The sequence below is a fragment of the Camelus bactrianus genome, chromosome 13 (genome assembly GCF_048773025.1).
Source record: "Camelus bactrianus isolate YW-2024 breed Bactrian camel chromosome 13, ASM4877302v1, whole genome shotgun sequence".
Lineage (NCBI taxonomy): Eukaryota > Metazoa > Chordata > Mammalia > Artiodactyla > Camelidae > Camelus > Camelus bactrianus.
The window spans coordinates 14,539,952-14,551,941 of NC_133551.1; the positions used below are offsets into that span (position 1 = coordinate 14,539,952).

Below are 11,990 nucleotides of genomic sequence, written 5' to 3' on the forward strand. Positions count from 1 at the left end.
TGAACCACATGAACACCTGTGCAGTGGTGGCTGCGGTCTCCATCTCCAGCCTACACATATCTGGACCTGCATTTCACACAGATTAGGAAGCACCACCAATTTAATACCCCGCAGGTCTCTCAGAGTCTACACCCTTTGTATTTTTGTAATGTTTCCATGTGCTGTATTGCTTTAAATTATTTTAATTAAAATCTGAGGAAAGAATATTTATAAAGTCAAGCTTTCAATGGTCATGGACTAGCAATATTAAAAAATGAGGAGGGTGGGCCCAACCTAGGGTTTGTCATTTTTAAAATGTACTTCACAATATAAATACTATCATCCTAATATCATAAAGAGAATAGTATTTTTATCTTGCACCAAGAGGGCTCTATAATTAAAATAAAGGACAGAACTTTACATCGGAAGAAAGTTGGCAGTATTCTAAGGTATGTGAAATAAAAGTAATATTTTATGGCAAAAAAAAAATCTTTTGGGTTACAACATTTGTTGATAGTCTTAACATTATATATTCTCCCTAAGAATGGAGAAGGAGATAAGAAATGAGCTGTTACTAATTCTGAATTTTGGATCTGGATACAATAGTATATAAATGGGAAATAAGGCCGTTATTTGATGTCTGCCTATGAGTGGAATGTGGCCAGAAAAGAGCCTTTCATTACATGTCAGAGTTTTGGAAAGGATTTTGGTTGCAAAGGTTGCAATTAGAAGCAGAAATGAGAGTTAGGAATTATCTGTGGATTTCATTTATCTGCAGTATCTCCATTTCTGGGCCACATTCTCTCTCCTCTCCAAGGAAAGATGGCAGCCTTGACTCTTCCAAGCCTTTGGCTTCACCCATCCTTGCTTTTACCCCCTGAAAAGAGAAAGAATTAAAACCTGACAGAAAAAATAATCAACGGTTTATGACTATTTTGGCTCAAACGTTACCTCCGCCATCTTGCTGGACACGTCCAGCACTAAGCAGACCGTTCTGTTACCCGCCTGTATGAGGGAGAACACGGGGGGAGGTGGAAGCTCAGCCCCCTGCAGAGGCAAACTGTGATTGAAGTCGTCAGAGTCTGCGATTACATCCCACGCACTTCTGAGGCTGCACATTTGGTTCTGCAGGTTTGGAGCTTCTTGGTTGTGGGTACTTGCATTGCAGAACTCAACCACCTGGAGAGAGAATAAAGCCTATCAGAAAATAAAAGTACTCTTCTCCTATTAGACATACTTCTCGTTCTCAACTAAAGGTGAAAAGGAAAAATGAGCTGAAACTTGAGAAATCAGAAGTACTACAGCAATATCCGTCTTTACTTCAAGAATTTGCTTCCATTTGCAAATAAACCTTGGCACCCTTTGCTTGAAACACTGGCACCCTTGCCAAGGTCAACCTCTACTGAAGTTTATTTGCACTTAGACAACTGAGAATAGACCATGTATGATATCTTAGTCTTAAAAAAATAAACAACTCACCTTTCTTATCATGATAATCTGCTAAAGAAAACACTGCAGGAAATGTTATTTTGGTCAGCCTATTCCTTGGAATAATATTTAATAACCACTGCACCTTTATTGATCAGTCAGCATATACTGAGCTAGTTCAAATACTGATCTCTATAAGAACAAGATAAGGAAAAAAACAAACTAAATCTACTTCCCGATCTCCCACTACCCCCAATCTGGAAATAGAGCTATAATTCATTTGATAATGTGAAACCTAGGCCAGCATCCCCTTAAAGGCATGATTTGCACTGCAAAGTAATGTGTTGTCATCTATTTCCCGGTGGCTGCATTCCTACAAAGAGTGGATGCTTCCTGCCATCAGATTCATGGAAGCTTAGAGCTAAAAGAAATCTTACAGACTCTCTAGTCCCAACTCAAATTTCTCAGAAAAGAAAGCTGAACTTCAAAAAGTGAGTAATTGCACAAGGACATGAGTTTCTTAGAAGGACGGGGAGATGAGGTAGAACCTGTTTTGTTCTTGTTGTTTGTTTTTAACTCTTTTCTTTATAGTTCATGACTATGGTTAGGGAATTGTGAAACTTTTCTGACTGGATATTAATGAGTAGGTCTTTCAGATGATCACAAAGACAGTACCAAGTCACAAACAATGTAGATGAAATACATGGAATTAACTTGGCTTCAGATAGTAAAGCTGTAAATTAAAAACATAATGCATTGGACAAAAAATATTAAAAATCATCTTAAAGTTACAGAATGAGTCTTAGCCTTGACTCAAACTGAACTGAATAAAAAAATTATCTTAAAAAAATAGAATTTGTCAATCTAAGGGACATTGATCAACCGTAGGAACAGAAAACTTCAGATGGGCACTGCCCAAGTGCTCCCAGCCCCACAGAGAGGAAGTGCCCCACTGACGGGAAGAAGTTGGTAAATACATCGGGTTATGAGGGCTGATACCACTAAATCTCTGCGTCTCCTAACTCCCTCCTTTCCTGTTCCACACGTTCAGAGCAGGTCTCTGGGAGGAACGTGGCTAGTCTATGCTGATTCTTTCAGAGAGGAAATGAGCTGGCCAGAGGATGTGAGTGTCAGAGCTTCATGACAGTTAAGAGTATTCTTTTTAAATAATAATTTTTAAATTGTGTTCTGGATTCCTACACTAGTCTCTTGTCAGGTAGTTAGCGTGGAAGACTGACAAGATTGAGTTTCTGAACCTGCGAAGCTAAGGGTTAGTTGACTTCCCTTGGTAACACCTGACTTTTCTTTTTTAAGGTCTAGACTATGTGAAACAAGGGAAAGAGAATCGGGAAATTCCATTCAAACAAGAATGGTATGCTACCTCAAATGACAGAAATATAATCATGTGTTACATCACTCTCATTAACCCAATGAACTTTCCTATCAAAGATACAGGAGCACCACCACATGAACCATTTATTTAGACTGCTCCAGGATTTTTCTTGTTAAATCACTTTCCCTGGAAAGCAAATAATCACTTTCTAAAGGAATCAATTTTTACTGATCATCTTGGGCAGTGAGCGGGGAGAGCGTGGTGCTGAGGTTTTTTTTTCAATCTATAAAGTAAAAATTAGATGAACTTAAGGTCCCTCAAGCTCTAAAATGTAGTGAATCTTAATTGTCCCTTTGTTTACTTAAAACATATCAGCCTATATTGGGAAGAGATGGAATCTTATGGGCGTTTGTTACTCTAAGATCATACTTACAGAAGATAAACTTTGCATGAACATTATTGATGCAGTTGCATTTTGGGTGCTATTGTATATAAACATGCATCCTTCTTTGAAAAGCTTGCTAATAATACAGTTTTCTTGGGGGCAAGGTCCTTTTTCACACACAAAAATGCCTGTGATGTCAGATGAACACCTAAAATGGGAAGAAAAATTGGATCTGTTTTAGAAGTACTTAATATTTCTTTTTCGTTGGCTCATAAAATCATTTCTTTCAAGGACTGTAGATTGCTAGATACACATAAAACATTTTAAAAATGATTAAGGCAGATCAATAGAAATGCACTACACTCTATTTTAAAGCATTTGATTTGAATGAGCAGCTCTGCAATGCCAAGGGCTTTACCAGCTAACCAGGGTCCAAGCAAAAGCTTCCAGGACAACAACATGAACTTTTGGAGGCCCAAGGAAAGGCAAAAGTGGTGGTATCCTGAATCAGGGCTCTTTTGAGCTCATTACCATTGAATATCAGAGGAAGAAGAGAATGAACACATAATGATGGTATTTAAAAGGATTCCTTCCTATATAAGTAGTCTCAAATGCTATCAGTGGGAAGAAAAAACAATACAACTTTTAGGGGAAGAATCAGTCAATATTTACCAAAATTACAGCTAAAGGTACCCTATGACCCAATAATTCTTGGGAGTGATTCGATAGATAAACAGATCTTCCTACGTGTAATGGAAATGACTTCTGTATAGCATTAGAACCTGTAGTAATGACCGAATATTGGGAACAACCCATTTGCTCAACAACAGAGGACTGGCTGAAAAATTCTGGTATATCCATGCAATGGACCACTATGCAATTAAAGTTAAAAAGAGTGAGTAAAAATACATATTCATATTTATTTGAACTTTCCTGAAGAAACAAGAAGAAGAAACAAGAAAAATATACAAGAAACGAATAAAAATCGTTACATAGAGGGGATGGACGGGAACAGGGAAAAGAGAGTAGTGGGAACATGATACATGAGTGTAACTTTTTATATTGTTTTGATATTTGAATAACATAAATATTTACCAATTTTTAAAATGTATTAAAATAAAAATTGAAAATTGTTAATTAAGCTTCAGCTGCCACTATAAGTTCAATTTTAGGGTCAAAAAATAAACAGTGAATTTTAAACATGTGAAAAAGTACTAACCTTGTTACTTTAACTTGATTTTGCCCGTTTATGTAGAAAGGTTTCTCACTGTTATATTCGTCAAACACACCCCAGCGGAGGTGGGCCCATTCATGAACAAACACTCTGCCTGTGGAAGAGAGACCTTTGCTTTGAGTTCCTTAAATTTCAACAGTGGACCTTGCTAATCAGGGAAGGTGTAACATCACTTGATGATATATACTCGTTTCAAAGGGTTGACGTGCAATTCTTCCTCCCGCTTTCCTCTTTCCCACCCCACTCCCATAATGTTCCGCTTTATTGCCCACCATCATAAAAGAGGCAGTGTGGAAATATGGTTAGTTCTGTAAGTGCAAACCAGTGATTTACGTGTTGAAATCAGTGAGGAGTCCCACGTCCTCTCACGTCCCCAGGGAAGCTGCTTAACAGGTTTCTATTTAGCTTCAAACATGCCCGTAGGTTCAGGATTCTGGGAAAGGAAGAGAAGCCTACGGACTGAATGAAGCGTCTCCCCAAGATGCACGTGTTGAAATCCTCATCCCCAGTGTGAGTGTGGTAGGAGATAGGCCTCTGGGGTGACTAAGGCATGAGGGTGGAGCCCTCATGAATGGGATTAGTGCTTTTATAAAAGAAAGTGCACAGAGCTCCCTTCCTCTTTCTGCCATGACAGGACACCCGAGAGGACACCGTCTGTGAACCAGGAAGTGGGCCTTCATAGACGTCAGTTGTGCCAGTGCTTAGATCCTGGACGTCAGCCCCCAGAACCGTGAGAAAGACGTTTCTGTTGTGCATAAGCCTCCCAACCTACAATACTTCTTTATGGCAGCCCAGATGGACTAAGACATCAAAGAAGCAAATAAAGCCTTGCTACTCCTCAGTGTGTGACGTCCAAGCATGCCTGCTGCTTGTTTCCTTGTAGGTAATTCTCTGTCTGGGGCAGTGATTGCAACCCTAGGGCCAGGGCGGGAAGAAGGAGCAAGAAAGATGATAGAACCTCCTCTCCAGCTTGGACGGTCCTTTCTCTTTCATTTTATCCCTGATTCTCTGTGTGTATATTAACTAACTCTTAGCTCGTGGAAGTCCTCATCCTCGGCATCCGATCATTGATAGGTTTATCTCTCCCTCTCTAAATCTTGCATTTCCTTCCATGTTTAGATAAAAACTGGCTTATCCCTAATACAAGCTTTCCAGATTAACGCCCCTCCCAAAGTATACTTTTTTTTTTTTCCCCTTGAATTCTTTTAAGCTCTGGGAACCCAAGAAGTGTTTGCTGAGTTGACTTAGGCTCTGGTATATTATGCAATTTTGGGACCTGGGGCCAAAGGAAGGGCGGGGAACCATCTAAGCTGAGAGTGTTAAGGACAAGCCTGTGCTAAATCATGGGAGTTAGAAGAGTTGGTGAAGTCACATATTTGTGCAAAGATTATCAGCACCTCACACAGTTACCAAGAAGAAACCCTATTTTTATAAAGTTTTATAAAGTGTGTTTGATAGAATGTGTGGCTAGTTGTACAGAGGATAATAAAATCTGGTTAGACTTAAACGGGGGTAACAGTGAAAACATCACTTGAAAGGCACTGCTGTATGTTAAAATCCAAAACGGAAAACTGAGAATTGGATAGTTTGCCCTTCACCTGTGACTCTTCCTCACCACAGTTTCTTTCTCAGATGTCGTCCACGGAATGCCAGTCTCCAAACCCTGATGTCTCTGTCAAACTCCGGTCATCCTTGTCCAACCATGGGCCAGGTCTTCCCACCAGCAGAGTCCACTGCTCCTCACAATCACTCGCCTAAATTCAGACTTCAGTGGATTTCCCCTTTAAACTGGTCCCTTCTATCTCTAATAAAAAACCCGGTGCTTTCCTTAATGCTGCCCCCCGCCCCAAATCCTTGCCTTTCACTCCAAAGCAGTGCTGACCTCTATTCCATTTTTCCCCTCTGGAAGATCTCTCACTACTTAGAGTTGTTAGCATTGGATAAGATAATGTATGAAAAGCAAATAACACAGCACTTGGCACATAGGAAATTCTCTTGTCCTTACTGCCATCTTTCCTGCCCTTCCCATCCCACTGCCTCCGATCTTACTCAAGTCTCATGGTCTCACACCTGGACTTGAGCTTATTCTCCAGATGGCCAGTTTCTCCCTCTTTGACTTGAGGGACCCAGATCATCTGTGCAGCCAGATTCATCTTCTGAATGCTCCACTTTGATGTTTTCACTCCTACGCTAGAACCTTCAGCGGTGACTCACTAATGTGGGTCTTAGAGGCTCTCCATCACCTATTCCCATGTGCGCTGTAGCATCTTGTCCCACTGCTCACTACCCACAGTCTCTCTGCACCATCAGTGGGGTCTGCTGCTCCCCTCTCTCCAGTGTGCCCTGGATTCTTAAGTTGCCTCGGTTATATTCAGACTCTTCTACTATTCTCTCCCTTCTTTCCGTTTATCAAAATGACACTTGACCTTGAAGGGCCTCTCCTGTGTGAAGCCTTTTCCCACCACCTTTAGCTCAACATGTTCTCTCTCTTCCTGGAATTCTTGTAGCACTCCCTGTCTGGGCCACTCATCTGGTACTTAACCCTTTCTGGCTCACTTGGTCCCTCATCTTTTCATGGGCATGTGGTCTGTCTTCTCATCCAGACGGTAAGTCCTTGGCTGATTTCAAGTCCTCTGAGTGCCTTTCAGCACTAAGCACAGAAGAGTGTAAGTAGTGCTGTCCGAGGTCTATTTCTTGACTGGTCACACTTACCCCGCGATCCGTAGCCAGCTGTTAAGTCATCATTTAGTAGAAAGTCAGGGGTGAGATGAATGAATTTTCCTTCTTTTCCACACCCTCTGTATTGCAGGGTGGATGGATCATTGCCACGTGCCCCATACCAGTCAGTCACTATGACATTTGCCTAAATTAAAAGAAATACCTTGTAATACTCTGTATCTTGACTGTGATGTTGGTGACACAAACATTTACATTTGTTTAAATACTTTGAACTGTGCACTTAAGATATATGCATTTTACTGTAGGAATTATATCCCAATTTAAAAACAGATTTTTAAAAAATAAATTCCTTTAGATGGAATTTAAAATGCATTCGCAACTACCTGTCAACAGATTGTCACTTTCAAAAAAGTATATATTTTAAAAACTTACCAGATTCCCATGGAACAGCATTATCCCTTCCAGATGACCCTTCCATTTTCCAGATTAAAATTTACTTAGAAGTTAACACTGTACAATTCTGACATTATAAAGCGCTATAACATAAAGAAGTTTTAAGAGCATTTACACGTCATTCAGAACTGTACTGTAAAATGTCAGCGTTTTGTGAAGAGCTTTCTGTGGGTACTTTCATCAGTGCCAGACAATAGGATATGTTTCTTTTAAACCTTATGCTTTTATTCCCATAACCAATTAGATCAGCAAAACAATCACTCTATTGAAGTTATAGTTCACATTGCACCCTGACCATTTCAATTTCTATTGCTAAAACACAGTATTTTAAGTCCAAATCTAAAGTAAAGTATCTTTTCAAATAACCATCAGGAGAACATGATTTTATATACAACACTGTTTCTTTTATTTGTAGTAAGGCAGATAATATGTTGTCTTGGGAATTGCCTTAGAAACTACGTATGTTGTTAAGTACTTTTTTTAAAGCTGATTTGTGAACAAGAGACCTAATATGATCCTAGAAATATATACGTATAAAATAATCACTGTATGTGCACTCGTGTGTGTGCACACCACTGAGGAACAGAGGATATGTTCGTTGTTATAATATTTACCATACATTTACATAATATTTTCATTTCTATTTTCCATATTTCTAAACTGTTTTTTACAAGAAGCATGAATTATTATTATAGTAACATCTATTTTTAGAAAGATAAGAATTCAAGCCCCAGACTTTGCAAGGCAGCACCTAGGAAAAGGCCAGAGGTGCCATGCCCTTGGAGAGTCTTCACTTCACCCATTTCTGTGTCTGGAAATCTGTCCTGAAGCAAAAAGGAGAGAGTGCTCTGCAAGGGGTGGAATACTCAGGTTGTTTGGGGCTCTATTCTACCTTATAGGTCGTAGTAAGAGAGCTCTTACCTACTTTTTCTAAGCCTCTCCGCATCCCCTGATTCCCCCTACATTAGACTTCAGATTCCCAAGGACAGGAGCTATCTTGCTTGTCCCTTCGGGCTCTGCCATGCCTAGCCCGGCTCCTGCGTATCACAATCACTCACTAAGTGTTTGCTTGATTGACATTATGAGGTTAAAAGAATTTCTATCTAGCAGATATGTGAACAGCCTTCAATGCCCCTTTCCTTTAATCTTTCTGTTCAGCCATTTTCACTTTAGTTATTTATTTCTCTCTTCTCCATTAGGATGAGGAGTGCTACCTGGTTTTGGTGTGGTTATCTCCAATGTTTCTTTGTTCCACTAAAGGCCAAACTGATTAATGACATCTATATAAGGTAGCTAGAGGCAGCACAGCTTGGCGCAAAGAGCGCGGGCTTTGGAATCAAATAGGTATCGATTCAAATTGCTCTTTAATTTAACAGCTGCTCGATGTGGGATCAAATCCTTACCTTATCTGAGCCTCAGTTTCCTAATTTGTGATAACAGCAACTAATTTTAGGGTGTGTGAGAATTAGGCAATACCTGTAGAATGCCTGGCACTTACTTGAAGTTTCCTAAACAATAGCTCTCTCCCCAGTTTATCCCAGTTCCTCTAGCTCTCCTATCTCCGTGCCGAAGCATCACATGCTTTCACCTGGCCACAAATCAAATCGTTTTAAGAGTCCTTTCAACTTCTCGGGACACTGGATGCCTATCGAGATTGCTGTACCATTCAATCACTGAGGGAGTAATTTCCAAGGAGAACTAAGAATTAAAACAATTCTAGAAAATTCATACCAAGTGACACAAGTAAGGAAAAGGGGAAACTACACAATCCCAGCCCTTCTGTTTGAGCTGTGATTACAGATCTCAAACCCACTCCATCGCTGAAGCCCTCAGCTACATTCTCAGTGAGCCTCTGCACCTACTCCTTTCGGTAACTACTAGGGCTCTCATTCACAGTCATTTCAAAATATAATTAACGTTTACAGCATGGATACCAGTATATGCCAGACATTATCATGGATGTGTAACTATAAGCTATAGCTTATGGGACTCCTTTGAAGACTAAGTTCTTTGTTTGGAAAAAATAAGTAGCCAGGCCTCCCTTCCTCGCTTTCTGTCTTCCTTCTTATCAACATACTTCTTGAAAATAGTATCCTAGACTTGGGCTCGTGTGAAATTCTGCTAATTGGAGCTCTTGCAGGAGAAGACGGTCATATTTTTAAATGCATGGGTGGCTTAGGTTTCTGTCTGGACGTGGATGCTGACTGCCCCTGACAGGGTGGTAAATGAGAAAATCATAATTGGAATTGTTTCCTTCACAGTTTATACTCAATAGAATAAATCTGGTTCTTGGTCCTTAACCAAAAATTTCAGAAAGGACCCACTAAGTTACAAAGTAAAGAGATCTGAGAGGCTATTTGGGCAATGGCATTCTGCTTATTTTTCACTCCATGATTTCCACTTGTTTATCGTATTTCCACACATTTTGTGCATAACCACCTTTCCAATAATATTATTTGTGTATTAATATCAATGATTTGTTTTTTACATCAGTTCTCATTTTTGAAGTTTGAGCACATTATATTTTGGCTGCTTTTTTTTTTCCCTGGAGTTAAGCTCATTGAATGAAATCCTGAATTCTTACCTTTTCATATGATTCTTGTTTAATTTTGCTGTAATTATTAGCTTTCCACGTAGCAGGTATTAAAATCTTTATGTTTCTAAAAAACACTCTTCTCTTGGTGGCGTTGAATAGGTAAGAAGAAGCTTCAGTTATCATTTCCTACAACCAAATGACAGGAAAGCTTATTTCATCACTTGTAAATGCTTTATGTTTTGGTTTTCTGGTTACACTTGAGTAAGTAGTAATAAAAACAGTGAAAATATTTTGAAAGAGTCCATTTATTATAGGACAACATTGGACTCTGGGAAAACTTAGGAGCAAAATAAATAAACTTCAGATGGTTATCTGGAAGAGATTTTTGGGCAGTAATTCTGTCTGGGCTTGCCTATATAATTTTCCAGTTTTGTTAAAGGCTTTTATGCTTTTACCGAACAAATCCTTTTCATGTCACACCTGCAGGCATGTCCAAGGCCACACCTTATTACGACACTGATCTCACTGAAGCAATACCAAAGGGAGGCTCTTAAGCAATGGAGCTATTAGCCTGCCTTACCATATTAAGGTGAAAATAGCTAATTACTTTATAGGACATTCAGGTGGAAAGAAAGCATTCCATCTTTGGCACTCCATCCCGACTCTCATGCTTTCTGGCTGAGAATTCTAACCCTCAGGATGGAATCCAACAACACGATCTTAATGAGCACAATCATTCTTATTCACCAGTCAAACATCTGGTCTTTGTTGACACAAAGGGGTTATTTTTTAGGTTGCTACCCCAAAAGCAGTCCTATAGGAAAACATGAAAGCTAAAATTAGCAGTAAACAACAGCAAATAAAAGAGGGCTAGGTCAGCACTGTGAGCTGAGATGACACAGGACTAGGTGAGCAAACCAGTGTGGCTGTAATTGTCATTTTTGTTGTTATCTTTGCGAAACAGCACTTTCTCTATGGCTCAAATACAAACCAGGCAGGATTGTTAGCTTTTAAAAGAAGGCTACGGGCCTATTCGACTCGGATAATGGTTTTGACTTCATATTTGCCACTCACCTTAATGTTGGCGATGAGGTTCTGGTCCTCGGATACCTGAGGATTGATTGCAACAAGCAATCCATCATACCCATTGTCTCGAAGTTGCACTCCGGCTCCCAGGAATAGCAGTTCAGGACTCAGGGCCACCAGGAGAGCCACAAACTTCAGGCTGCAAACAGGACCCACATTGTCCCTGTGGATCATGTTGCAGAGAAGCCTCCGGTTTACTCACACTGGTCCTGCTGGGTACATTGTACCAAGTTGTCAACGGGAAAGCAGATGGTTTCTTCCTTAACTTGGAAGCTCTTAGAACTTGGCATGAAGGAGGTGTCTCCTTTGCAAAATCTGGGGTGGATCCATCTGAGACCTGTCTCCACAAGTCCTTCTTCTCCGGGCAATGTCAGCCTTGCCTGCTCTGTGGCTATGCTCCTCCTGAATCATGGTTGGGCAAGAAATCTTCCACCTTTTACTCATTTTATGTCTTCTCAGAAGGAATGGGGAAATAAGACAAAACTTGAAAGAGGGAGGCCTGGCTGGCTGGGCTGAAAATCAGAGAATCTGGATTGTTCCATCTAACACAGAAGTCTACAGTGGTTTTCCTCTCCTCGTCCTTGCCAACCTCTTCCATCAGTTGGAGCAAATGCACTCAAGTCATTTTTTGTTCCATGTAAGATTCCTTTGTCTGCTCATTTTGAGGAGTTGGCAATCCATCCCGCAGCCCTGCCCCCGGGGCCCTAGGGTCGGGTAGTCTGGGCAGGCGCTCAGATGATGGCGGAGGGGGAGACATCAGATATCCCCCAGGGAGGCCCAGGGCCGGGAACTCGGGGGCCTGCAGTGCACAGAGGCCTGTCCTTCTGGCCTTGCTGTCTTTTCTCTCTGGACCAGGAAAGGAATGAATTTCTCTTTC

At 40.5% G+C, this 11,990-nt stretch overlaps 1 protein-coding gene across 1 annotated transcript in view; it reads right to left on the reverse strand.

Moving 5' to 3' along the window:
- Positions 1-11,415, reverse strand: part of CLCA2 (chloride channel accessory 2) — a 33,664-nt gene extending 22,249 nt beyond the window's left edge. Inside the window, exons 1-6 of the mRNA XM_010963310.3 lie at positions 11,102-11,415; positions 10,076-10,213; positions 7,072-7,222; positions 4,345-4,453; positions 3,174-3,333; positions 931-1,158 (exon numbers count right to left, since the gene is read on the reverse strand). Of these exons, the coding sequence (XP_010961612.2) occupies positions 931-1,158; positions 3,174-3,333; positions 4,345-4,453; positions 7,072-7,222; positions 10,076-10,213; positions 11,102-11,287 (972 nt within the window). The 5' untranslated portion in view covers positions 11,288-11,415. The remainder of the gene's footprint in view (positions 1-930; positions 1,159-3,173; positions 3,334-4,344; positions 4,454-7,071; positions 7,223-10,075; positions 10,214-11,101) is intronic.
- Between the last annotated feature and the right edge of the window lie 575 nt (positions 11,416-11,990).